The sequence below is a fragment of the Ranitomeya imitator genome, chromosome 1 (assembly GCF_032444005.1).
Source record: "Ranitomeya imitator isolate aRanImi1 chromosome 1, aRanImi1.pri, whole genome shotgun sequence".
NCBI classification, from domain to species: Eukaryota; Metazoa; Chordata; class Amphibia; order Anura; family Dendrobatidae; genus Ranitomeya; species Ranitomeya imitator.
This window is the reverse complement of record NC_091282.1, coordinates 965,068,890-965,094,005: the sequence shown is the minus strand read 5'-3', so window position 1 is coordinate 965,094,005 and position 25,116 is coordinate 965,068,890. Positions and strand designations below refer to the sequence as shown.

Below are 25,116 nucleotides of genomic sequence, written 5' to 3'. Positions count from 1 at the left end.
CCCCTAACCCTAATCCCAACAGTAACCCTAACCACACCCCTAACCCTAATCCCAACAGTAACCCTAACCACACCTCTAACCCTGACACACCCCTAACCCTAATCCCAACCCTATTCCCAACTGTAAATGTAATCTAAACCCTAACCGTAACTTTAGCCCCAACCCTAACCATAACTTTAGCCCCAACCCTAACTGTGGCCCCAACCCTAACTGTGGCCCCAACCCTAACCCTAACCCTAGCCCTAACCCTAACCCTAGCCCTAACCCTAACCCTAGCCCTAACACTAACCCTAGCCCTAACCCTAGCCCTAACCCTAGCCCTAGCCCTAACCCTAGCCCTAACCCTAGCCCTAACCCTAGCCCTAACCCTAACCCTAACCCTAGCCCTAACCCTAACCCTAGCCCTAACCCTAACCCTAATGGGAAAATGGAAATAAATACATTTTTTTAATTTTTCCCTAACTAATGGGGTGATGAAGGGGGGTTTGATTTACTTTTATAGCGGGTTTTTTAGCGGATTTTTATGATTGGCAGCCGTCACACACTGAAAGATGCTTTTTATTGCAAAAAATATTTTTTGCATTACCACATTTTGAGAGCTATAATTTTTCCACATTTTGGTCCACAGAGTCATGTGAGGTCTTATTTTTTGCGGGACGAGTTGATGTTTTTATGGGTAACATTTTCGGGCATGTGACATTTTTAGATCGCTTTTTATTACAATTTTTGTGAGGCAGAATGACCAAAAACCAGCTATTCATGAATTTCTTTTGGGTGAGGCGTTTATACCGTTCCGCGTTTGGTAAAATTGATAAAGCAGTTTTATTCTTCGGGTCAGTACGATTACAGCGATACCTCATTTAAATCATTTTTTTATGTTTTGGCGCTTTTATACGATAAAAACTATCACATCGCGTTGCTGCGGGGGGTGTTATGGCTGGCAATCAGGCAACACAGCGTGCAGTAATCAGCGCACATACAGAGATCTGGCAATAACCGAAAACAATAGGACGAGCTCTGAGACGTGGAATCTCTGTAGACTGCAGTACCTGATCTATCCTCACACAACTGTAAGCAGCAGTGGATTGCGCCTATCAACTACCTATGCAACTCGGCACTGCCTGAGGAGCTGACTAGCCTGAAGATAGAAATACAAGCCTGACTTACCTCAGAGAAATACCCCAAAGGAATAGGCAGCCCCCCACATATAATGACTGTTAGCAAGATGAAAAGACAAACGTAGGAATGAAATAGATTCAGCAAAGTGAGGCCCGATATTCTAGACAGAGCGAGGATAGCAAAGAGAACTATGCAGTCTACAAAAAACCCTAAAACGAAAACCACGCAAAGGGGCAAAAAGACCCACCGTGCCGAACTAACAGCACGGCGGTGCACCCCTTTGCTTCTCAGAGCTTCCAGCAAAAGTGAATAGCAAGCTGGACAGAAAAAACAGAAAACAAACTAGAAGCACTTATCTAGCAGAGCAGCAGGCCCAAGGAAAGATGCAGTAGCTCAGATCCAACACTGGAACATTGACAAGGAGCAAGGAAGACAGACTCAGGTGGAGCTAAATAGCAAGGCAGCCAACGAGCTCACCAAAACACCTGAGGGAGGAAGCCCAGAGACTGCAATACCAATTGTGACCACAGAAGTGAACTCAGCCACAGAATTCACAACAGGGGGGCTCAGGGATGCTTCCCTATACTGCCGGCACATCGCGATCATGTTTGATCGCGGTGTGCCGGGGGTTAATGTGCCGGGGGCGGTCCGTGACCGCTCCTGGCACATAGTGCTGGATGTCAGCTGCGATAGGCAGCTGACACCCGGCCGTGCTCCCCCCGTGAGCGTGGCCGGTCGCCTATGACGTACTATCCCGTCGGTGGGAATTAAAGCCCACCCCATCTCGACGGGATAGTACGTCATATGGGATTAAGGGGTTAAAGAGTCATTGGGGTGCGTGTAACTTTGGGGCTGGACAGGCCTTGCCTTCAATGCACAGGCAAACAGTGTGGGAGTAACAAATTAGTAATAATGGGAACATTGCTTTCAGGTGGCCATCCTGTATGTGGCTTCAAAGGGATATTGGGGTGCGTCTACATTTTGGGCAGCCCTGCCACTCACTGCATATGCAATAATATGATAGGAGACCCACTGTTTAATAATGTGAACAACAAAGCAAAGGCGGCTGATGGCTTTCTAAGAATAGTAAGGACCGACTGCTGGGCCTTTAAGAATAGTAAAGGCCACCTGATGGCCCTATAAAATAGGCTTTGTGGCTTTCAGAGTCCCTCCCTTGTAAACAAAACAGGATGTGTCAGATGATGTGTCACACACCACATGGCCAGATAAGGTTGTAAAATGTTAAAATAACCTTTCCCAGTGAATGCATTTGTCTTGGTTGAAAGCAATGCTAAAGTTGAAAAGCGCATCAAAAATGTTACATGTAAACATAGCCCAAGTAGTGGAGGAGCATTTTTGTTTTGGGTTATTTATTTTGTTTTATATACAAATTATTACCCTGGAAAAGGTGTTCCTTAACATATTTCCCAGGAAAATCCATTTTGTTTTTGTTTTTGTATGTTTTATTGTGAGTCTGTAAAAGTGGCGTTAGACTCTGACAACATTGTCATCACATTACATTGTCATAACAATATGCTCGACCCGAGCAACGAGCAACCGAGCATTTTAGTACTCGCCCATCACTAGTACCTGTTCATTGGACCCATTTCAGGTGACTACTGTACATGATGAAGCTACTTGAGATAGTGCCCACTGGATGTAAGGCTGTCATTAGAGTAAAAGGGATCCAGTTGGATAAACATGTTAGGTGGGCTGCGCTGCTGGAATAATCCAATTCTTCAACAATGAAGATAAAACATTTTTTTATTTACAACTCATTTTAACACCATATGGGAATCTTAATCAAGTGAAAAAAACACAAGTCTATGTGAAGAAGTAGATTTTTCTAGTCTGACAGCTTCTGTGTGAATGCTTCTCATCTCCTGCTTTTTTATTAGGCTGGCCGACTAATACACTTTTCCTTCTCTTTGTTTATTGACAGCTAGTAACAATGTACCAATACCAAGGAAAATATATGAATGTATAACAATTAATGATTAGCGAGTATACTCGTTGCTCGGGTTTTCCCGAGCACGCTCGGGTGGTCTCAGAGTATTTGTTAGTGCTCAGAGATTTAGTTTTTGTCAACGCAGCTGCATGGTTTACTGCTGCTAGCCAGCCTGAGTACATGTGGGGGTTGCCTGGCTGCTAGGGAATCCCCACATGTATTCAAGCTGTCTAGCAGCAGTAAACCATGCAGCTGCATTGACAAAAACTAAATCTCTGAGCACTAACAAATACTCGGAGACCACCCGAGCAGCAGCCTGCTGGTGTTATATAGTGGATACTGCAAATAATTGTGGGAGTTTTCATGTGTATAAAAGGTAACAAATAACCGCAATAATGTGGATAGTTGTGAAGTCTTGTCTGAGACCATGGTAAATTGATCTGAAACAGCCTGTTGTAAAAGGTTTATGTTGAGCAAAATGTAGATTGTTACTTAATATTATTTTCTTTTGCTGAGGAAAAGGGCTGCTTAGAATAGACTCCTTTGGATTTTTTTTTTGTATCTGCCAAAGACTTTCATTTTCTAAACCCAATGCTTCAGTTTAAATTATAAATAAAACCTTATTATCATCATTGTTGAAGAAGAATTGGATCACTCCAGCAGCAGAGCCCACCTAATGTGTATCATCCAAATGCATCCATTTCTTCATCAGAGTAAAAGGAAAATAATTAAAGGAATCTATAGTTTTGCGCATATTCAGAAATCTTTCATATGTATTTTTTACTCCTTGTTTCAATATTTGTTATTTCATAGTTTTGCTGCCTTTAGCCTGAATCTACATTGTGCAAATATCGCTTAGAACAAGGAAAACCATTGCATGAATCGATGTGTTTGATTGGTACTATATATAACTTGAAATTGAAACTCTAAGAAATATAAGTGTAATTATGCAAATCACAGGATTAATAGACATGATAATTGTCAAAGACGATATCAGAGAGACCACGCAGATCCCACCGCTGCCACCAATTGTCAAGAGATGACTTCGGGAAGACCATGCAGATCCCACCGCTGTGACCAATTGTCAAAGATCACAGCCTGAGAGGTCAGGCAGATGCACCATGCTATTATGTTTTTATCATGAACAGTCCTCTACAGCCTCCTAGTGGGATGGAAAAGGGAAAGAAAGGCCGTAGCAGTAGGGAGCAAGGGATAGGACACGTCCTGACACCAACCTGTGCTTTCCCCTAAGCTCCCCTAATGCGCTATGTGGGTCCTTTCCCCAGCCGCCATCACGTGCCTGATTGTCACCTCAATATACCTGGGTAGTGCAAGGATGTTAACCTCACCAATGCAGATGGTAAAAACACAGTGGAATTGACAAACACAGAACAGACACAGAAAAGGGAATAAATATTCAACTTCAGGCTCTGCTGCTGAGCTCCAAGCAGCAGAGACAACAGCACCAGGAATCCAAACTCCTACAGCAGCATTAGCTACACTACTGACACAAGAGAATGCCTCACTCCACGCTGGTCTGCAAAGAATAACTCTTATACCGGCAGTCAGCTGATGGGTCATGTGACCATTTAAAGGATGGTGGGAGTGGTTACCAAACAGCATCAGCTGAATAGCCCAAAAGCAGCTGTCAGAAAATTTCTGACATTAACTCTTGCTGGACCAAAGGGAAAAAACAGCATTTAAACTAGAGCAGATCTATAGCTGCCATGAATCCCAGAATTGTGAGAAGCGAGTACTGAAATGCTAGCGTGCTCATTGCTCGAATCGGGCAATTCTTAATACTTCCATGCTTGTCTCGAGTGACGAGTATTATGAGATTCAATGGGAAAATTGAGGTTTTTTTTTATTGCAGACCCTACAGACCCAGAGGTCTAGAAGGGGGGGGGGGGCATGAAAATGTTCAAATAGATGGGAAAAGTGCTTAATGGGAGGAGAATAGCATGGGGAAGGCCCCTGGAAGGCTCTCTGACTTCTAGATCACTGCTGACAACAATGGTGTCACACTTTTACTCTACTTTATGGAGTGACAGTAAAGCATACCAAACTGACAAGAATTTGGATTTTACTGGAAAAAAAATGTTAAACATTTTTTCTTGTATAATGACTTGTATATAAGGCAAGATTTAAAAAGGATTTAAAAATATATAATTTAAGTAAACAAAAATGTTTTTTTTATTATTAAAAAATAAGATATTTCGGTGTTATTTTTGAAGGAAGCTGGAACTGCCAAAATTAAGGGACTGAGATTCACCCTCTATTAGATATAAAGGAGGGCCTCATACACATTGAGTTTAAATTGTCATGTATTGGTACTCCAAGACTCATAAAGGCCATGCATTTTTGAGGGTTATATACCAAGGAAATGCACTTCTGAACATGGAATAATCTGTGGGTGAGCAATATAATACCGATACATTTTCATTATCTATATAAATATCAAAATAGAAAGTGAATAAAAGGCAGACAAACAAGCAGGGTCAGATAACAGGTACTGCATAGGCACATAATTATTGATAGTACATAATAGATAGTGTATGCAGCTTGTGCACACAGGTAAGGTTTCCAAACATCAGTATCATATCTGATAGTAAATCAAGTCAATTGGCATTACTCTACATTCAAAGCAGAGAGAAGGGACATAACTTACCAAAGGGAAGACTACAGCTGAAGCTGGTCCTGCCGTCCGGCACAGGGTCAGCTACAGTTACCTTTCTGATATACCGCAATCCTTAATAATTGCAGTGTATTGTGAAGTTGACGACTTTCTGTCTACTTGTTTATGTGAGATCTAGCATGGCAGATATGGGAGCCCTCAGGAGGCCCTCAGATGTCAAGTCAATCAATTGCTTCTCACTATAGGATCGTTTGATGGAGAGGGCAGTGGTTATCAGAAGTGACAACTGAAATGTTAAACCCTTATAAATGCTCATGTTATGCTAGACAGTGGCATTTTAAAGGTTAAGCTGTCGAAATTGGGACTAGCTTTGATTGCATCAATTGTACTCTGGTTCCAGCAGTGCTGCACAGCCAGTTTCCACACGCTTTAAGGAGCAGAAGATACATGTACTCTGGGATTAATGAAATACTTCTTACCTTGTGTGTTCCATTTAGAATACTTTCTTTTTCTGCATGATAAAGATGACCTAATTTGTATAAAAATATAAGTATTCAATTAAGTTTTTTTTACTATCAATATATTCTGCAATATCAACATACCTATGTCTATCCCAGTGGAGCTTACAATCTAATTTCCCTATCTATGACCTCATTCAGATTCTTCAGGAAACTGGTAATTTTTGGTAATTTTAAATTCAGACATGATCCTTTGGCGTAAACATGGTCTATAAAAAACACCGATTATTTTGATTATAACATGCAGAAGTTCCGACTGGGAGAAAAACGGTTAGAGCACGTACTTGAAAATCAGATGTCTGAATGAGGTCTTAGACACATACACTATTTTCTGCCAAACTGTTATGAAATTAATTCACTGATTATTGTATTTTTGATAGAATCTAATAATCACACAAGAATTACAGTTTACTTATCTCTAACTTCTGGAAATCACTAAAACATTTTAACGGAAACTTTAAAATAATTTTTTATGTTGTACATTCTGGTGACAGATTGCAATTAATTAAAAATGAGTTGTGGCATGTAAAACACATATGCAGTATTTGCCCTGCATGATAGCATTAATTTAACTTGTGTTTTACCAGTTCTGAGATACTACAGAAATTAGAGCTCATAGTGCATTTTTAATATAAGAATATCTAGCATAATAGGTGGTGTAATTTCAGAGTAAGTTCAGACTAGTAACATGAACACAGATCAATTAGATTCTGGAAGAAATTTTAAAAAATCACATGCATTTGATAAACTCGTATCAGACAGATTTATATATATATATATATATATATATATATATATATATATATATACCGTATATATATATATACCGTATATATATATATACAGTGGGGCAAAAAAGTATTTAGTCAGTCAGCAACAGTGCAAGTTCCACCACTTAAAAAGATGAGAGGCGTCTGTAATTTACATCATAGGTAGACCTCAACTATGGGAGACAAACTGAGAAAAAAAAATCCAGAAAATCACATTGTCTGTTTTTTTTAACATTTTATTTGCATATTATGGTGGAAAATAAGTATTTGATCAGAAACAAACAATCAAGATTTCTGGCTCTCACAGACCTGTAACTTCTTCTTTAAGAGTCTCCTCTTTCCTCCACTCATTACCTGTAGTAATGGCACCTGTTTAAACTTGTTATCAGTATAAAAAGACACCTGTGCACACCCTCAAACAGTCTGACTCCAAACTCCACTATGGTGAAGACCAAAGAGCTGTCAAAGGAGACTAGAAACAAAATTGTAGCCCTGCACCAGGCTGGGAAGACTGAATCTGCAATAGCCAACCAGCTTGGAGTGAAGAAATCAACAGTGGGAGCAATAATTAGAAAATGGAAGACATACAAGACCACTGATAATCTCCCTCGATCTGGGGCTCCACGCAAAATCCCACCCCGTGGGGTCAGAATGATCACAAGAACGGTGAGCAAAAATCCCAGAACCACACAGGGGGGGACCTAGTGAATGAACTCCAGAGAGCTGGGACCAATGTAACAAGGCCTACCATAAGTAACACACTACGCCACCATGGACTCAGATCCTGCAGTGCCAGACGTGTCCCACTGCTTAAGCCAGTACATGTTCGGGCCTGTCTGAAGTTTGCTAGAGAGCATTTGGATGATCCAGAGGAGTTTTGGGAGAATGTCGTATGGTCTGATGAAACCAAACTGGAACTGTTTGGTAGAAACACAACTTGTCGTGTTGGGAGGAAAAAGAATACTGAGTTGCATCCATCAAACACCATACCTACTGTAAAGCATGGTGGTGGAAACATCATGCTTTGGGGCTGTTTCTCTGCAAAGGGGCCAGGACGACTGATCCGGGTACATGAAAGAATGAATGGGGCCATGTATCGTGAGATTTTGAGTGCAAACCTCCTTCCATCAGCAAGGGCATTGAAGATGAAACGTGGCTGGGTCTTTCAACATGACAATGATCCAAAGCACACCACCAGGGCAACGAAGGAGTGGCTTCGTAAGAAGCATTTCAAGGTCCTGGAGTGGCCTAGCCAGTCTCCAGATCTCAACCCTATAGAAAACCTTTGGAGGGAGTTGAAAGTCCGTGTTGCCAAGCGAAAAGCCAAAAACATCACTGCTCTAGAGGAGATCTACATGGAGGAATGGGCCAACATACCAACAACAGTGTGTGGCAACCTTGTGAAGACTTATAGAAAACGTTTGACCTCTGTCATTGCCAACAAAAGATATATTACAAAGTATTGAGATGAAATTTTGTTTCTGACCAAATACTTATTTTCCACCATAATATGCAAATAAAATGTTAAAAAAACAGACAATGTGATTTTCTGGATTTTTTTTTCTCAGTTTGTCTCCCATAGTTGAGGTCTACCTATGATGTAAATTACAGACGCCTCTCATCTTTTTAAGTGGTGGAACTTGCACTATTGCTGACTGACTAAATACTTTTTTGCCCCACTGTATATACTAGATGGCAGCCCGATTCTAAAGAATCGGGAGTCTAGAATCCATATATACTTTATTTATTCAAATGTAAGAATAATACAATTAATAAATAATAGTAAGAAAGAACAAAAATAATAGGCAATATATGGAGAAAACACCAAACAAAAGTTCAAAATTGGTGTGAAAATGTCACTGAACCACTTCACAACTAAATATATATAGTTTTGGTAAATGGTATTATCATTTTTTTGACGAAATTCGGCAGGAGCTTGAAGAGCAACGTCACTGGGCCCGCCTCCACGCAGTGGAAACTTGCTGTGAGGTAAAAATTCAAAAATCACACCAAAATGGCGGGCGGAGTGTGTCACAGTATGGCACGTTTCTGATTGGTCGCTCGCAGCAGGCGGCAACCAATCAGACACTGGACACTGTTGACGTCACTTATCTCCGGACATTAGCTCCGGACATTAGCTCCGGACATTATCTCCGGACATTAGCTCCGGACATTAGCTCCGGACAAAGCCACGGAAGTTGGCACAAATTGCAGGAAGTAGTATTCTAGGCAATTATATATTAGATATATACAGTATATACAGAGTGGAGCGCGGTAATTTGCTTTTTTGCACTGCATGCTGTGGCGGCACTGTCGGTCGAAGAGAGGGGAGAGTGGGTGTGGCTTACAGTGGCTGATGGGAGATTTGTATTCCTCTGCCTTTCAGTTGCCATCATGCAGTGGACACGTGAGGAGAGGTCATTTTGTGTTGAAGCGTATTTTTCAAATGCCCACTCGATCATTGCAGTGCAGCGTGCTTTTCGTTTACAATTCGCTGTTCCTCCAAGCGGACGTGTTCCTGGACGGCAATCAATTGTAAATTATGTGAATGCATTCAGAACAGCAGGGAATGTGTCATGTGTACGAAGGGGACCTGAGAGAAGGATTACAACACCACAAAACATCGAGAGAGTTAGAGCAGCAGTACTGCAATCTCCGAAACGCTCTGCTCGGAAGCAATCATTTGCTCTTGGCATTTCAAGACGTTCTCTCCACCGGATTCTTCATGATGAACTGAATTTTCACCCGTATAAAATGTGCGTGGTCCAACATTTGTCAGCATGGGACTATTTGACACGGCGGACCTCTTGTGAAGACATGTTAGCAACGATACCCTGTGACGCAATTGTGTTTTTTTCTGATGAGGCACATTTTCACCTCAGTGGGTGTGTAAACAAACAAAATATGCGTTACTGGAGTGAAACAAACCCCAGAGAAGTTCACGAGAGACCTCTGCATTCGGACCACGTCACTGTGTGGTGCGCCATATCACGAGTAGGCATCATTGGTCCTTACTTTTTTCAGGATAATGGTCGTGCCATAACTGTGAACTCCGAACGGTACTTGTCTATGATACAGGATTATTTTCAGCCGGCTCTTGAGGCAATGGAACTAGAGGATACATGGTTCCAACAGGATGGTGCCACTGCACACACAGCGAGGGTTACCATGAATTGTTTGAGGCAAATGTTTCCTGGACGGCTTATCTCTTTGAGGGGAGATGTGAACTGGCCAGCATGCTCACCAGATTTAGCCCCATGCGATTTTTTCCTTTGGGGTTACCTGAAGTCTAAGGTGTATATCAACCGTCCCAACACCTTGGAAGACCTAAGGAACAATATTGAAGCTGAAACTGGCAGAATACCAGTGGACATGCTTGTTAGAGTTCATGAAAACTTCAGAAAACGTATGCAGCAGTGTGTGGATAGCGAAGGTCGACATTTGCCAGATACACTATTTAAAACCATGTAATTTAAAAATTCCATTACTGTTCAGTATAATTAAAATATAAAATAAATTTTTCTAATGATCATAATTTTTTTATTTCATTCCCAAATCAGCAAATTACCTCGCTCCACCTTGTATATATATACACCGTATATATATATATATATATATATATATATATATATATATATATATTTACATATATATATATATATATATACAGTGGGTATGGAAAGCATTCAGACCCTTTAAATTTATCACTCCTTGTTTCATTGCAGCCATTTGGTAGTTTCAAAAAAGTACATTTTTTTCTATTAATGTACACTCTGCACCCCATCTTCACTACTGAAAAAAAAATTGTAGAACTGTTTGCTAATTAAAAAAAACTAAAGCTGAAATATCACATGGTCATAAGTAGAGTTGAGCGACCTTGACCTTTTTAGAGTCGAGCCGGGTTTTGCGAAACCCGACTATGTCCAAAGTCGGGTCGAGTGAAATCGGCCGATTATGACGTAAAGTCGGGATCGACCGAAACACGAAACCCAATGCAAGTCAATGGGGCAGCATAGTCGGCAGTGAGTGGGGGCCAGGAAAACACCTAGAGTGGCCATTTTAATGTCAAAACCATCCATTCTTCTTAATGAAGCTTGTCAAGCGTAATTTACCTTATAATAATTGGAAGGCATTTGAAATTGGGGGTCATTTGGCTAAAGTTGTGGGGGGTAGGGCTGGTTCAAGTAATTAGTGGGCCCAGGAAATCTGGACCACGTCACGGCAGTGGAGCAGGGAGAGGTAAGTATTTCAACTTTGCAAGTGCTGTGAACCTGAGCAAGCAGGGGGGGCCCACTCGTTGGCATTGGCACTGGCACAGGGCCCCTCAAAGTACAGCGGTGTGTTTGCACGGCGGGGGCGCCTCCCACCGGCAGCAACACTTTTGCGTACTATGAGAGGCCCTGTGCCAGTGACGTCGCCAACTAGTATTCCTCCCCCCACCTGATGAAGGAACCTGCACTTTCATCTGCACCTTCCTCTTTGTCCCCGTGTAAGGTGGTATGGTATGCGGGAAGAGCAACCTGACTTTCAGCAGGGTCACAATGTTGTTGTGTAGCGTGCACGGGGAATGTTGCGTTATGGGTCAATGTACCAGCAGACTCATCTATCACTGGCTGGGCAATGGGCACGATGAAGTGGAAACACAGATATAGGCCCAAAGAAGAAAGTGGGCTAAATGCAGTTCAAAATTGGTAACACAGGAATAACCAGGGGGCATTGCAGTGGAGGACAACTGGAATGAGAGGCTGACACAGAGAGTAGGGCCAAATCAGTAAGTAGTCGAAATGCAGTTCAAAATTGGCAACCGTAGTAAACAGGCGGCACAGCTTTGTTCAGTGGAGGAGAACAGCAAGGAGTGGCAGACACCGATAGTAGGCCCCAAACCAACTAGTACGCCAAATGCAGTTGTTCCATTTAACCACAATTTAATGAGAGCCTGAAGATAGAAGCTCAGGAAAGGCAACCTGGGGAACACCTTGGAGTGTAACACACCATCTCTCTCCACCCCATACCCATTTTGTATGGCCTAATGCAGTGTACTTTTCTACAACTACTAAACGAGAGTCGGAAGACCGAAGCAATGGCAAGGAAACCTGGGGAACACCTTAGAGTGTAACACACCCTCTCTCTACACCCCATACCCAATTTGAAGGCCTAATGCAGTGTAGTTTCCAAGAACTACTAAACGAGAGCCGGAAGATCGAAGCTCAGGAAAGGCAACCTGGGGAACACCTTGGAGTGTAACACACCCTCTCGCTACACCCCATACCCAATTTGAAGGCCTAATGCAGCGTAGTTTCCAACAACTACTAAACGAGAGCCGGAAGATCGAAGCTCAGGAAAGGCAACCTGGGGAACACCTTGGAGTGTAACACACCCTCTCTCTACACCCCATACCCAATTTGAAGGCCTAATGCAGTGTAGTTTCCAAGAACTACTAAACGAGAGCCGGAAGATCGAAGCTCAGGAAAGGCAACCTGGGGAACACCTTGGAGTGTAACACACCCTCTCGCTACACCCCATACCCAATTTGAAGGCCTAATGCAGCGTAGTTTCCAACAACTACTAAACGAGAGCCGGAAGATCGAAGCTCAGGAAAGGCAACCTGGGGAACACCTTGGAGTGGAACACACCATCTCTCTACACCCCATACCCAATTTGAAGGCCTAATGCAGAGTAGTTTCCAAGAACTACTAAACGAGAGCCGGAAGATCGAAGCTCAGGAAAGGCAACCTGGGGAACACCTTGGAGTGTAACACAACGTCTCTCTACACGACGGAAGGGCTGATTCTTAGGAAGGAAGGCTGTTGGAAATAAGCATTGCGCGTCCGAGGGTGATTATATTCTTATTAGGTATATACTCACCCTCGGACGCGCCCTGCTTCTTTATTTGGAATGAATGTTTATTTGCAATGTGGTGTTGACTTTCTCTATTATTTTGGTAATTAATGATTTTATTATTTTCATTATTTTGCATCTTCTCGGCAATAATATAAAGAAGACGCGACAGGACAACACTCGGTGGATGCCATATGTGTGTTTTCAATTTAAAAAAACTTTCAGTTAACTACTTGCAGGAGAAAGTAATTGTAGCTGGTGGCCATTTTTAGTACTGTACCAGATTAGAGTTGTGTGTTTGTTTTTAATGTTAAAATGTCTGCATTTGATATCTCACCAGTATTTTCTTTTTTATAAGCAAAATACTTATTTTTATATTTTCTGATGTTGGTTCCAGGGGTACACGGCCAGCAGTGCCCTGGTCAGTGTAGTAGTAGTTGAAAGAATGGACCGCAGACAGGCATCGAAGGCCTAAAATAATAACACATGGCTGTAGGCAATTTTAAATTGGTTCCAGGGGTACACGGACAGCAGTGGTGTGGTCAGTGGAGGCCTAGTGGAAGGAGTGACCGCAGACAGGCATCGAAGGCCTAAAATAATAACACATGGCTGTAGGCAATTTTAAATTGGTTCCAGGGGTACACGGACAGCAGTGGTGTGGTCAGTGGAGGCCTAGTGGAAGGAGTGACCGCAGACAGGCATCGAAGGCCTAAAATAATAACACATGGCTGTAGGCAATTTTAAATTGGTTCCAGGGGTACACGGGCAGCAGTGACCTGGTCAGTGTAGTAGTAGTTGAAAGAATGGACCGCAGACAGGCATCGAAGGCCTAAAATAAAAAAATTGGGCTGGCTGTAGGCAATTTTAAATTGGTTCCAGGGGTACACGGGCAGCAGTGACCTGGTCAGTGTAGTAGTAGTTGAAAGAATGGACCGCAGACAGGCATCGAAGGCCTAAAATAAAAAAATTGGGCTGGCTGTAGGCAATTTTAAATTGGTTCCAGGGGTACACGGGCAGCAGTGGTGTGGTCAGTGGAGGCCTAGTGGAAGGAGTGACCGCAGACAGGCATCGAAGGCCTAACATAACAAACTTGGGCTGGCTGTAGGCACTTTTAAATTGGTTCCAGGGGTACACGGGCAGCAGTGGTCTGGTCAGTGGAAGTCTAGTGGAAGGAGTGACCGCAGACAGGCATCGAAGGCCTAAAATAATAACACATGGCTGTAGGCAATTTTAAATTGGTTCCAGGGGTACACGGACAGCAGTGGTGTGGTCAGTGGAGGCCTAGTGGAAGGAGTGACCGCAGACAGGCATCGAAGGCCTAAAATAATAACACATGGCTGTAGGCAATTTTAAATTGGTTCCAGGGGTACACGGACAGCAGTGGTGTGGTCAGTGGAGGCCTAGTGGAAGGAGTGACCGCAGACAGGCATCGAAGGCCTAAAATAATAACACATGGCTGTAGGCAATTTTAAATTGGTTCCAGGGGTACACGGGCAGCAGTGACCTGGTCAGTGTAGTAGTAGTTGAAAGAATGGACCGCAGACAGGCATCGAAGGCCTAAAATAAAAAAATTGGGCTGGCTGTAGGCAATTTTAAATTGGTTCCAGGGGTACACGGGCAGCAGTGACCTGGTCAGTGTAGTAGTAGTTGAAAGAATGGACCGCAGACAGGCATCGAAGGCCTAAAATAAAAAAATTGGGCTGGCTGTAGGCAATTTTAAATTGGTTCCAGGGGTACACGGGCAGCAGTGGTGTGGTCAGTGGAGGCCTAGTGGAAGGAGTGACCGCAGACAGGCATCGAAGGCCTAACATAACAAACTTGGGCTGGCTGTAGGCACTTTTAAATTGGTTCCAGGGGTACACGGGCAGCAGTGGTCTGGTCAGTGGAAGTCTAGTGGAAGGAGTGACCGCAGACAGGCATCGAAGGCCTAAAATAATAACACATGGCTGTAGGCAATTTTAAATTGGTTCCAGGGGTACACGGACAGCAGTGGTGTGGTCAGTGGAGGCCTAGTGGAAGGAGTGACCGCAGACAGGCATCGAAGGCCTAAAATAATAACACATGGCTGTAGGCAATTTTAAATTGGTTCCAGGGGTACACGGACAGCAGTGGTGTGGTCAGTGGAGGCCTAGTGGAAGGAGTGACCGCAGACAGGCATCGAAGGCCTAAAATAATAACACATGGCTGTAGGCAATTTTAAATTGGTTCCAGGGGTACACGGGCAGCAGTGACCTGGTCAGTGTAGTAGTAGTTGAAAGAATGGACCGCAGACAGGCATCGAAGGCCTAAAATAAAAAAATTGGGCTGGCTGTAGGCAATTTTAAATTGGTTCCAGGGGTACACGGGCAGCAGTGACCTGGTCAGTGTAGTAGTAGTTGAAAGAATGGACCGCAGACAGGCATCGAAGGCCTAAAATAAAAAAATTGGGCTGGCTGTAGGCAATTTTAAATTGGTTCCAGGGGTACACGGGCAGCAGTGGTGTGGTCAGTGGAGGCCTAGTGGAAGGAGTGACCGCAGACAGGCATCGAAGGCCTAAAATAATAACACATGGCTGTAGGCAATTTTAAATTGGTTCCAGGGGTACACGGGCAGCAGTGACCTGGTCAGTGTAGTAGTAGTTGAAAGAATGGACCGCAGACAGGCATCGAAGGCCTAAAATAAAAAAATTGGGCTGGCTGTAGGCAATTTTAAATTGGTTCCAGGGGTACACGGGCAGCAGTGGTGTGGTCAGTGGAGGCCTAGTGGAAGGAGTGACCGCAGACAGGCATCGAAGGCCTAAAATAATAACACATGGCTGTAGGCAATTTTAAATTGGTTCCAGGGGTACACGGGCAGCAGTGACCTGGTCAGTGTAGTAGTAGTTGAAAGAATGGACCGCAGACAGGCATCGAAGGCCTAAAATAAAAAAATTGGGCTGGCTGTAGGCAATTTTAAATTGGTTCCAGGGGTACACGGGCAGCAGTGACCTGGTCAGTGTAGTAGTAGTTGAAAGAATGGACCGCAGACAGGCATCGAAGGCCTAACATAACAAACTTGGGCTGGCTGTAGGCACTTTTAAATTGGTTCCAGGGGTACACGGGCAGCAGTGGTCTGGTCAGTGGAAGTCTAGTGGAAGGAGTGACCGCAGACAGGCATCGAAGGCCTAAAATAATAACACATGGCTGTAGGCAATTTTAAATTGGTTCCAGGGGTACACGGACAGCAGTGGTGTGGTCAGTGGAGGCCTAGTGGAAGGAGTGACCGCAGACAGGCATCGAAGGCCTAAAATAATAACACATGGCTGTAGGCAATTTTAAATTGGTTCCAGGGGTACACGGGCAGCAGTGACCTGGTCAGTGTAGTAGTAGTTGAAAGAATGGACCGCAGACAGGCATCGAAGGCCTAAAATAAAAAAATTGGGCTGGCTGTAGGCAATTTTAAATTGGTTCCAGGGGTACACGGGCAGCAGTGACCTGGTCAGTGTAGTAGTAGTTGAAAGAATGGACCGCAGACAGGCATCGAAGGCCTAAAATAAAAAAATTGGGCTGGCTGTAGGCAATTTTAAATTGGTTCCAGGGGTACACGGGCAGCAGTGACCTGGTCAGTGTAGTAGTAGTTGAAAGAATGGACCGCAGACAGGCATCGAAGGCCTAAAATAAAAAAATTGGGCTGGCTGTAGGCACTTTTAAATTGGTTCCAGGGGTACACGGGCAGCAGTGGTCTGGTCAGTGGAAGTCTAGTGGAAGGAGTGACCGCAGACAGGCATCGAAGGCCTAAAATAATAACACATGGCTGTAGGCAATTTTAAATTGGTTCCAGGGGTACACGGACAGCAGTGGTGTGGTCAGTGGAGGCCTAGTGGAAGGAGTGACCGCAGACAGGCATCGAAGGCCTAAAATAATAACACATGGCTGTAGGCAATTTTAAATTGGTTCCAGGGGTACACGGGCAGCAGTGACCTGGTCAGTGTAGTAGTAGTTGAAAGAATGGACCGCAGACAGGCATCGAAGGCCTAAAATAAAAAAATTGGGCTGGCTGTAGGCAATTTTAAATTGGTTCCAGGGTAACACGGCCAGCAGTGGCCTGGTCAGTGTAGTAGTTGTAGAAAGAAGGGACCGCAGACAGGCTTCGAAGGCCTAACATAACAAAAATGTCAAAACAATGGTATTGTCAGTGCCAGGCATTGAAGGATGTCAGCGGCTAGACTACACATTGGTGAAGCTGTGAGAGATAATTTTGCTAGTGGTACAGCACTGTTTGAGCTGGGGGGGGGAACTGTCTTGTGGCCGGCGGTACAGGCACAGGGCCCCTCATATTACAACGGTGTGTCTGACGTTGGGTGCGCACCACCACCGCCAGAGACACTTTATTGTACTATGAGGGACCCAGTGGCAGTGCCGTCGACCAAAAGCGGCCACACCCACCTCTTCAGACAAACAGCACTCTCAAGGGTCCAAGCGCAAAGTGGCGATAGCACGGCCCCGTGTGGGGAGTTTGGCCATTTCGTGAGGTGGAAACATGTCGTATGCTGGACAATCAGGTGAAGAAAATTACGAGATTGGAAAAGTCATTCAGAATAGTCCACAGGCAAGACCTTTTCATAGGAAAGCTAGGTGTCAGCCGGGCAGGGTGGGGCAAAAGATTTTGAAATCCAGTTGTGGTTCATTTTAATGAAGGTTAGATCATCTACATTTTGGGTAGCCAGACGAGTCCTTTTTTCTGTTAGTATTGAACCTGCAGCACTGAATACTCTTTCTGATAGGACACTAGCTGCCGGGCAAGCAAGCTCCTGCAATGCATATTCTGCCAATTCTGGCCAGGTGTCTAATTTGGATGCCCAGTAATCAAATGGGAATGACGGTTGAGGGAGAACGTCGATAAGGGATGAAAAATAGTTTGTAACCATACTGGACAAATGTTGTCTCCTGTCACTTTGAATTGATGCTGCAGTACCTGTCCTGTCTGCGGTCATAGAAAAATCACTCCACAACCTGGTCAGAAAACCCCTCTGTCCAACGCCACTTCTGATTTCTGCCCCTCTAACACCTCTGGTCTGCTGGCCCCTGGAGCTCGTGTGAGAACGATCACGGGCGCTGTGTGCAGGGAATGCCAGAAGCAAACGGTCAACAAGAGTTGATTGTTTTGTTGCTAATATTAGTTCCAAGTTCTCATGTGGCATAATATTTTGCAATTTGCCTTTATAGCGAGGATCAAGGAGGCAGGCCAACCAGTAATCGTCATCGTTCATCATTTTTGTAATGCGTGTGTCCCTTTTGAGGATACGCAAGGCATAATCCGCCATGTGGGCCAAAGTTCCCGTTGTCAAATCTGCGGTTGTGCTTGGTTGAGGGGCAGTTGCAGGCAAATCTACGTCACTTGTGTCCCTCAAAAAACCAGAACCCGGCCTTGCCACGCCACCAATTTCCCGTGCCCCCGGGAAAGCTTCCTCATTAAAAATATACTCATCCCCATCATCCTCCTCATCCTCCACCTCCTCTTCGCCCGGTACCTCGTCATGTACACTGCCCTGACCAGACAATCGCTGACTGTCATCAAGGCTTTCCTCTTCCTCTGGTGCAGACGCCTGATCCTTTATGTGCGTCAAACTTTGCATCAGCAGACGCATTAGGGGGATGCTCATGCTTATTATGGCGTTGTCTGCACTAACCAGCCGTGTGCATTCCTCAAAACACTGAAGGACTTGACACATGTCTTGAATCTTCGACCACTGCACACCTGACAACTCCATGTCTGCCATCCTACTGCCTGCCCGTGTATGTGTATCCTCCCACAAAAACATAACAGCCCGCCTCTGTTCGCACAGTCTCTGAAGCATGTGCAGTGTTGAGTTCCACCTTGTTGCAACGTCTATGATTAGGCGATGCTGGGGAAGGTTCAAAGAACGCTGATAGGTCTGCATACGGCTGGAGTGTACAGGCGAACGGCGGATATGTGCGCAAAGTCCACGCACTTTGAGGAGCAGGTCGGATAACCCCGGATAACTTTTCAGGAAGCACTGCACCACCAGGTTTAAGGTGTGAGCCAGGCAAGGAATGTGTTTCAGTTGGGAAAGGGAGATGGCAGCCATGAAATTCCTTCCGTTATCACTCACTACCTTGCCTGCCTCAAGATCTACAGTGCCCAGCCACGACTGCGTTTCTTGCTGCAAGAACTCGGACAGAACTTCCGCGGTGTGTCTATTGTCGCCCAAACACTTCATAGCCAATACAGCCTGCTGACGTATGCCAGTAGCTGCCCCATAATGGGAGACCTGGTGTGCAACAGTGGCAGGTGCGGATGGAGTGTTTGTGCGACTGCGGTCTGTGGACGAGCTCTTGCTTCTGCAGGAGGACGAGGAGGAGGAGGAGGAGGAGGGGGTGCGAACGGCTACAGACAACTGTTTACTAGACCGTGGGCTAGGCAGAACTGTCCCAAACTTGCTGTCCCCTGTGGACCCTGAATCCACCACATTTACCCAGTGTGCCGTGATGGACACGTAACGTCCCTGGCCATGCCTACTGGTCCATGCATCTGTTGTCAGGTGCACCTTTGTGCTCACAGATTGCCTGAGTGCATGGACGATGCGCTCTTTAACATGCTGGTGGAGGGCTGGGATGGCTTTTCTGGAAAAAAAGTGTCGACTGGGTAGCTCGTAGCGTGGTACAGCGTAGTCCATCAGGTCTTTGAAAGCTTCGCTTTCAACTAACCGGTAGGGCATCATCTCTAACGAGATTAGTCTAGCTATGTGGGCGTTCAAACCCTGTGTACGCGGATGCGAGGCTAAGTATTTCCTTTTTCTAACCATAGTCTCATGTAGGGTGAGCTGGACTGGAGAGCTGGAGATCGTGGAACTAGCGGGGGTGCCGGTGGACATGGCAGACTGAGAGACGGTGGGAGATGGTATTGTTGCCGCCGGTGCCCTAGATGCAGTGTTTCCTACTACGAAACTGGTGATTCCCTGACCCTGACTGCTTTGGCCTGGCAAAGATACCTGCACAGATACAGCAGGTGGTGCGCTAAATGGTGGTCCTACACTGCCGGAAGGGATGTTGCGTTGATGACTAGCTTCATTGGCCGAGGGTGCAACAACCTTAAGGGACGTTTGGTAGTTAGTCCAAGCTTTCAAATGCATGGTGGTTAAATGTCTATGCATGCAACTAGTATTGAGACTTTTCAGATTCTGACCTCTGCTTAAGGAAGTAGAACATTTTTGACAGATGACTTTGCGCTGATCAATTGGATGTTGTTTAAAAAAATGCCAGACTGCACTCTTTCTAGCATCGGATACCTTTTCAGGCATTGCAGACTGAGCTTTAACCGGATGGCCACGCTGTCCTCCACCAGGTTTTGGCTTTGCCACGCGTTTTGGGCAAGATACGGGCCCGGCAGATGGAACCTGTGGCGATGTTGATGCCTGCTGCGGCCCCTCCTCCTCCTCTGCTTCAGAACTGCTGCCGCCTGCACCCTGTTCCCCCAATGGCTGCCAATCGGGGTCAAGAACTGGGTCATCTAATAACTCTTCTTGTACCTCCTGCGCAACTTCGTCTGTGTCACCGTGTCGTTCGGTGGTATAGCGTTCGTGATGGGGCAACATAGTCTCATCAGGGTCTGATTCTTGATCAGCACCCTGCGAGGGCAATGTTGTGGTCTGAGTCAAAGGACCAGCATAGTAGTCTGGCTGTGGCTGTGCGTCAGTGCACTCCATGTCAGATTCAATTTGTAATGGGCATGGACTGTTAACTGCTTCACTTTCTAAGCCAGGGACGGTATGTGTAAAGAGCTCCATGGAGTAACCCGTTGTGTCGCCTGCTGCATTCTTCTCTGTTGTTGTTTTTGCTGAAGAGGACAAGGAAGTGACTTGTCCCTGACCGTGAACATCCACTAACGACGCGCTGCTTTTACTTTTACCAGTTTCACGAGATGAGGCAAAAGAGCTAGAGGCTGAGTCAGCAAGATAAGCCAAAACTTGCTCTTGCTGCTCCGGCTTTAAAAGCGGTTTTCCTAATCCCAGAAAAGGGAGCGTTCGAGGCCTTGTGTAGCCGGACGACGAACCTGGCTCCACAGCTCCAGACTTAGGTGCAATATTTTTTCCCCCACGACCACCTGATGCTCCACCACTACCACTACCCTCATTACCAGCTGACAATGAACGCCCCCGGCCACGACCTCTTCCACTAGACTTCCTCATTGTTTTAAAAACGTAACCAAACTAACGTTATTTGTTGCAGTCACACAACTTACACGGTGAGCTATAACTTCTGTATGATTTAGCTACCCCTTTACAGGTTGGTGAGACCACAGCGAAAATCAGGCCCAATGTTACACACTCTTTTTTTGGTGGCTGCAAATTAGAGAGATGCCCCACACGCAGGACTGTCACTGAAGCACAAATGTTAATATTAATGTCACACTATTATTTTTTTTTTATTTTTATTTTTTTCAGGAACACTTTAGAAACCCCCCAAAAAAAAAAAAATAGATTTTTGCAGGGAGAATTTAGAAAACAAATGTAACAAACTATATGCTTTCTATGGGCCACTGAGTGAGAGATGACGCACACAGGAATCAGGAGTGGCACACAAGCCCAGAGGCCAATATTTTTCTACCAATGATTGATGGAGTTATTTTCTCTGGTAGATTTTGGAACCCAAATCAAGGAAAAAAAATGTAGGCTTTCTATGGACCACAATTGGAGAGAGAGAGAGAGAGAGATGGCACACCCAGGAGTCAAGACTGGCACACAAGCAGAAAGGCCAATATTAATCTCCCACTGTTTTTTTTGGTTGTTTTTTTTTTTTTTTTTTTCAGGGAGACTTTAGAAAAAAAAATAATAAAAAAAATATGATTTTATCAGGAAGAATTTAGAAACCAAATAAAATAAAATGATTTTTTCAGGGAGAATTTAGAAAACAAATAAAACCAAAAATAGGCGTTCTATGGCCCACTGACTGAGAGATGACGCACCCAGGAGTCAAGACTGGCACACAAGCAGAAAGGCCAATATTAATCTCCCACTGTTTTTTTTGGTTGTTTTTTTTTTTTTTTTTTTCAGGGAGACTTTAGAAAAAAAAATAATAAAAAAAATATGATTTTATCAGGAAGAATTTAGAAACCAAATAAAATAAAATGATTTTTTCAGGGAGAATTTAGAAAACAAATAAAACCAAAAATAGGCGTTCTATGGCCCACTGACTGAGAGATGACGCACCCAGGAGTCAAGACTGGCACACAAGCAGAAAGGCCAATATTAATCTCCCACTGTTTTTTTTGGTTGTTTTTTTTTTTTTTTTTTCAGGGAGACTTTAGAAAAAAAAATAATAAAAAAAATATGATTTTATCAGGAAGAATTTAGAAACCAAATAAAATAAAATGATTTTTTCAGGGAGAATTTATAAAACAAATAAAACCAAAAATAGGCGTTCTATGGCCCACTGACTGAGAGATGACGCACCCAGGAGTCAAGACTGGCACACAAGCAGAAAGGCCAATATTAATCTCCCACTGTTTTTTTTGGTTGTTTTTTTTTTTTTTTTTTTCAGGGAGACTTTAGAAAAAAAAATAATAAAAAAAATATGATTTTATCAGGAAGAATTTAGAAACCAAATAAAATAAAATGATTTTTTCAGGGAGAATTTAGAAAACAAATAAAACCAAAAATAGGCGTTCTATGGCCCACTGACTGAGAGATGACGCACCCAGGAGTCAAGACTGGCACACAAGCAGAAAGGCCAATATTAATCTCCCACTGTTTTTTTTGGTTGTTTTTTTTTTTTTTTTTTCAGGGAGACTTTAGAAAAAAAAATAATAAAAAAAATATGATTTTATCAGGAAGAATTTAGAAACCAAATAAAATAAAATGATTTTTTCAGGGAGAATTTAGAAAACAAATAAAACCAAAAATAGGCGTTCTATGGCCCACTGACTGAGAGATGACGCACCCAGGAGTCAAGACTGGCACACAAGCAGAAAGGCCAATATTAATCTCCCACTGTTTTTTTTTTTTTTTTTCAGGGAGACTTTAGAAAAAAAAATAATAAAAAAAATATGATTTTATCAGGAAGAATTTAGAAACCAAATAAAATAAAATAATTTTTTCAGGGAGAATTTAGAAAACAAATAAAACCAAAAATAGGCGTTCTATGGCCCACTGACTGAGAGATGACGCACACAGGAGTCAGGAGTGGCACACAAACCCAGAGGCCAATATTTTTCTACCAATGATTGATGTAGTTATTTTCTCTGGTAGATTTTAGAACCCAAATCAAGGAAAAAAAATATAGGCTTTCTATGGACCACAATTGGAGAGAGAGAGAGAGAGAGAGAGAGAGAGAGAGAGAGAGAGAGAGATGGCACACCCAGGAGTCAAGACTGGCACACAAGCAGAAAGGCCAATATTAATCTCCCACTGTTTTTTTGGTTGTTTTTTTTTTTTTTTTTTTTCAGGGAGACTTTAGAAATAAAAATAATAAAAAAAATATGATTTTATCAGGAAGAATTTAGAAACCAAATAAAATAAAATGATTTTTTCAGGGAGAATTTAGAAAACAAATAAAACCAAAAATATGCGTTCTATGGCCCACTGACTGAGAGAGAGAGAGAGATGGAACGCTTAGTACTGGCACACAAGCCCAAAGGGCAATATTAATCTCCCTTTTTTTTTCCAGGGAGAATTTCTGAAACCCAAAAAAAAAATAAAATAGGCTTTCTATGGCCCACTATTTGTGAGAGAGATGGGACGCTCAGGACTGGCACAGATGGCACGCTCAGGACTGGCACAGAAGCCCAGAGGCCAATATTAATCTCCCTTTTTTTCTGGGAGAATTTATAAAACCAAAAAAATATTTAAATAGGCTTTCTATGGCCCACTATTTGTGAGAGAGATGGCACGCTCAGGACTGGCACAGATGGCACGCTCACAACTGGCACAGAAGCCCAGAGGCCAATATTAATCTCCCTTTTTTTCTGGGAGAATTTATAAAACCAAAAAAATATTTAAATAGGCTTTCTATGGCCCACTATTTGTGAGAGAGATGGCACGCTCAGGACTGGCACAGATGGCACGCTCACAACTGGCACACAAGCCCAGAGGCCAATATTAATCTCCCTTTTTTCAGGGAAAATTTATAAAACCAAAAAAAAAATTAAATAGGCTTTCTATGGCCCACTATTTGTGAGAGAGATGGCACGCTCAGGACTGGCACAGATGGCACGCTCACAACTGGCACACAAGCCCAGAGGCCAATATTAATCTCCCTTTTTTCAGGGAAAATTTATAAAACCAAAAAAAAAATTAAATAGGCTTTCTATGGCCCACTATTTGTGAGAGAGATGGGACGCTCAGGACTGGCACAGATGGCACGCTCAGGACTGGCACAGAAGCCCAGAGGCCAATATTAATCTCCCTTTTTTTCAGGGAGAATTTATAAAACCCAAAAAAAAATAAAATAGGCTTTCTATGGCCCACTATTTGTGAGAGAGATGGCACACTCAGGACTGGCACACAAGCCCAAAGGCCAATATTAATCTCCCACTGTATTTTTATCAGGGAGAATTTATACACCCCACAAAAAAAAATACAGAAAAATGAAAAGGCTTTCTATGGCCCACTATGTGAGAGAGATGGCACACACAGGGATGGCACTCTAGCAGAAATGCCAAATTGCCAATCTTAATCTCCCACCAAAAAAAAAAAAAAAAAAAAAACAGGGAATGTCCTACAATTACTATCTCCCTGCCTGCAGTAATCTCAGCCAGGTATGGCAGGCAGCTACTATCTCCCTGCCTGCAGTAATCTCAGCCAGGTATGGCAGGCAGCAATAAGGAGTGGACTGATGCACAAATGAAATAAAAAGTGTGGACAAACAAAAAAGATAGCTGTGCAGAAAGGAAGGAACAAGAGGATTTGTGCTTTGAAAAAAGCAGTTGGTTTGCACAGCGGCGTACACACAGCAATGCAGCTATCAGGGAGCCTTCTAGGGCAGCCCAATGAGCTACAGCGCTGAGGGGAAAAAAAAAAAAAAAAAAAATTCCACTGTCCCTGCACACCGAGGGTGGTGTTGGACAGTGCAAATCGCTGCAGCACAAGCGGTTTTGTGGTTAATGGACCCTGCCTAACGCTATCCCTGCTTCTGACAAAGCGGCAGCAACCTCTCCCTAAGCTCAGATCAGCAGCAGTAAGATGGCGGTCGGCGGGAACGCCTCTTTATAGCCCCTGTGACGTCGCAGACAGCAAGCCAATCACTGCAATGCCCTTCTCTAAGATGGTGGGGACCAGGACCTATGTCATCACGCTGCCCACACTCTGCGTTT

At 43.8% G+C, this 25,116-nt stretch overlaps 1 protein-coding gene across 1 annotated transcript in view; it reads right to left on the bottom strand.

Moving 5' to 3' along the window:
• LOC138656668 (EF-hand calcium-binding domain-containing protein 14-like) overlaps positions 1–25,116 on the bottom strand; it is a 295,394-nt gene that overhangs the window by 162,765 nt on the left and 107,513 nt on the right. Inside the window, exon 3 of the mRNA XM_069743764.1 lies at positions 6,182–6,231. Within this exon, the coding sequence (XP_069599865.1) occupies positions 6,182–6,231 (50 nt within the window). The remainder of the gene's footprint in view (positions 1–6,181; positions 6,232–25,116) is intronic.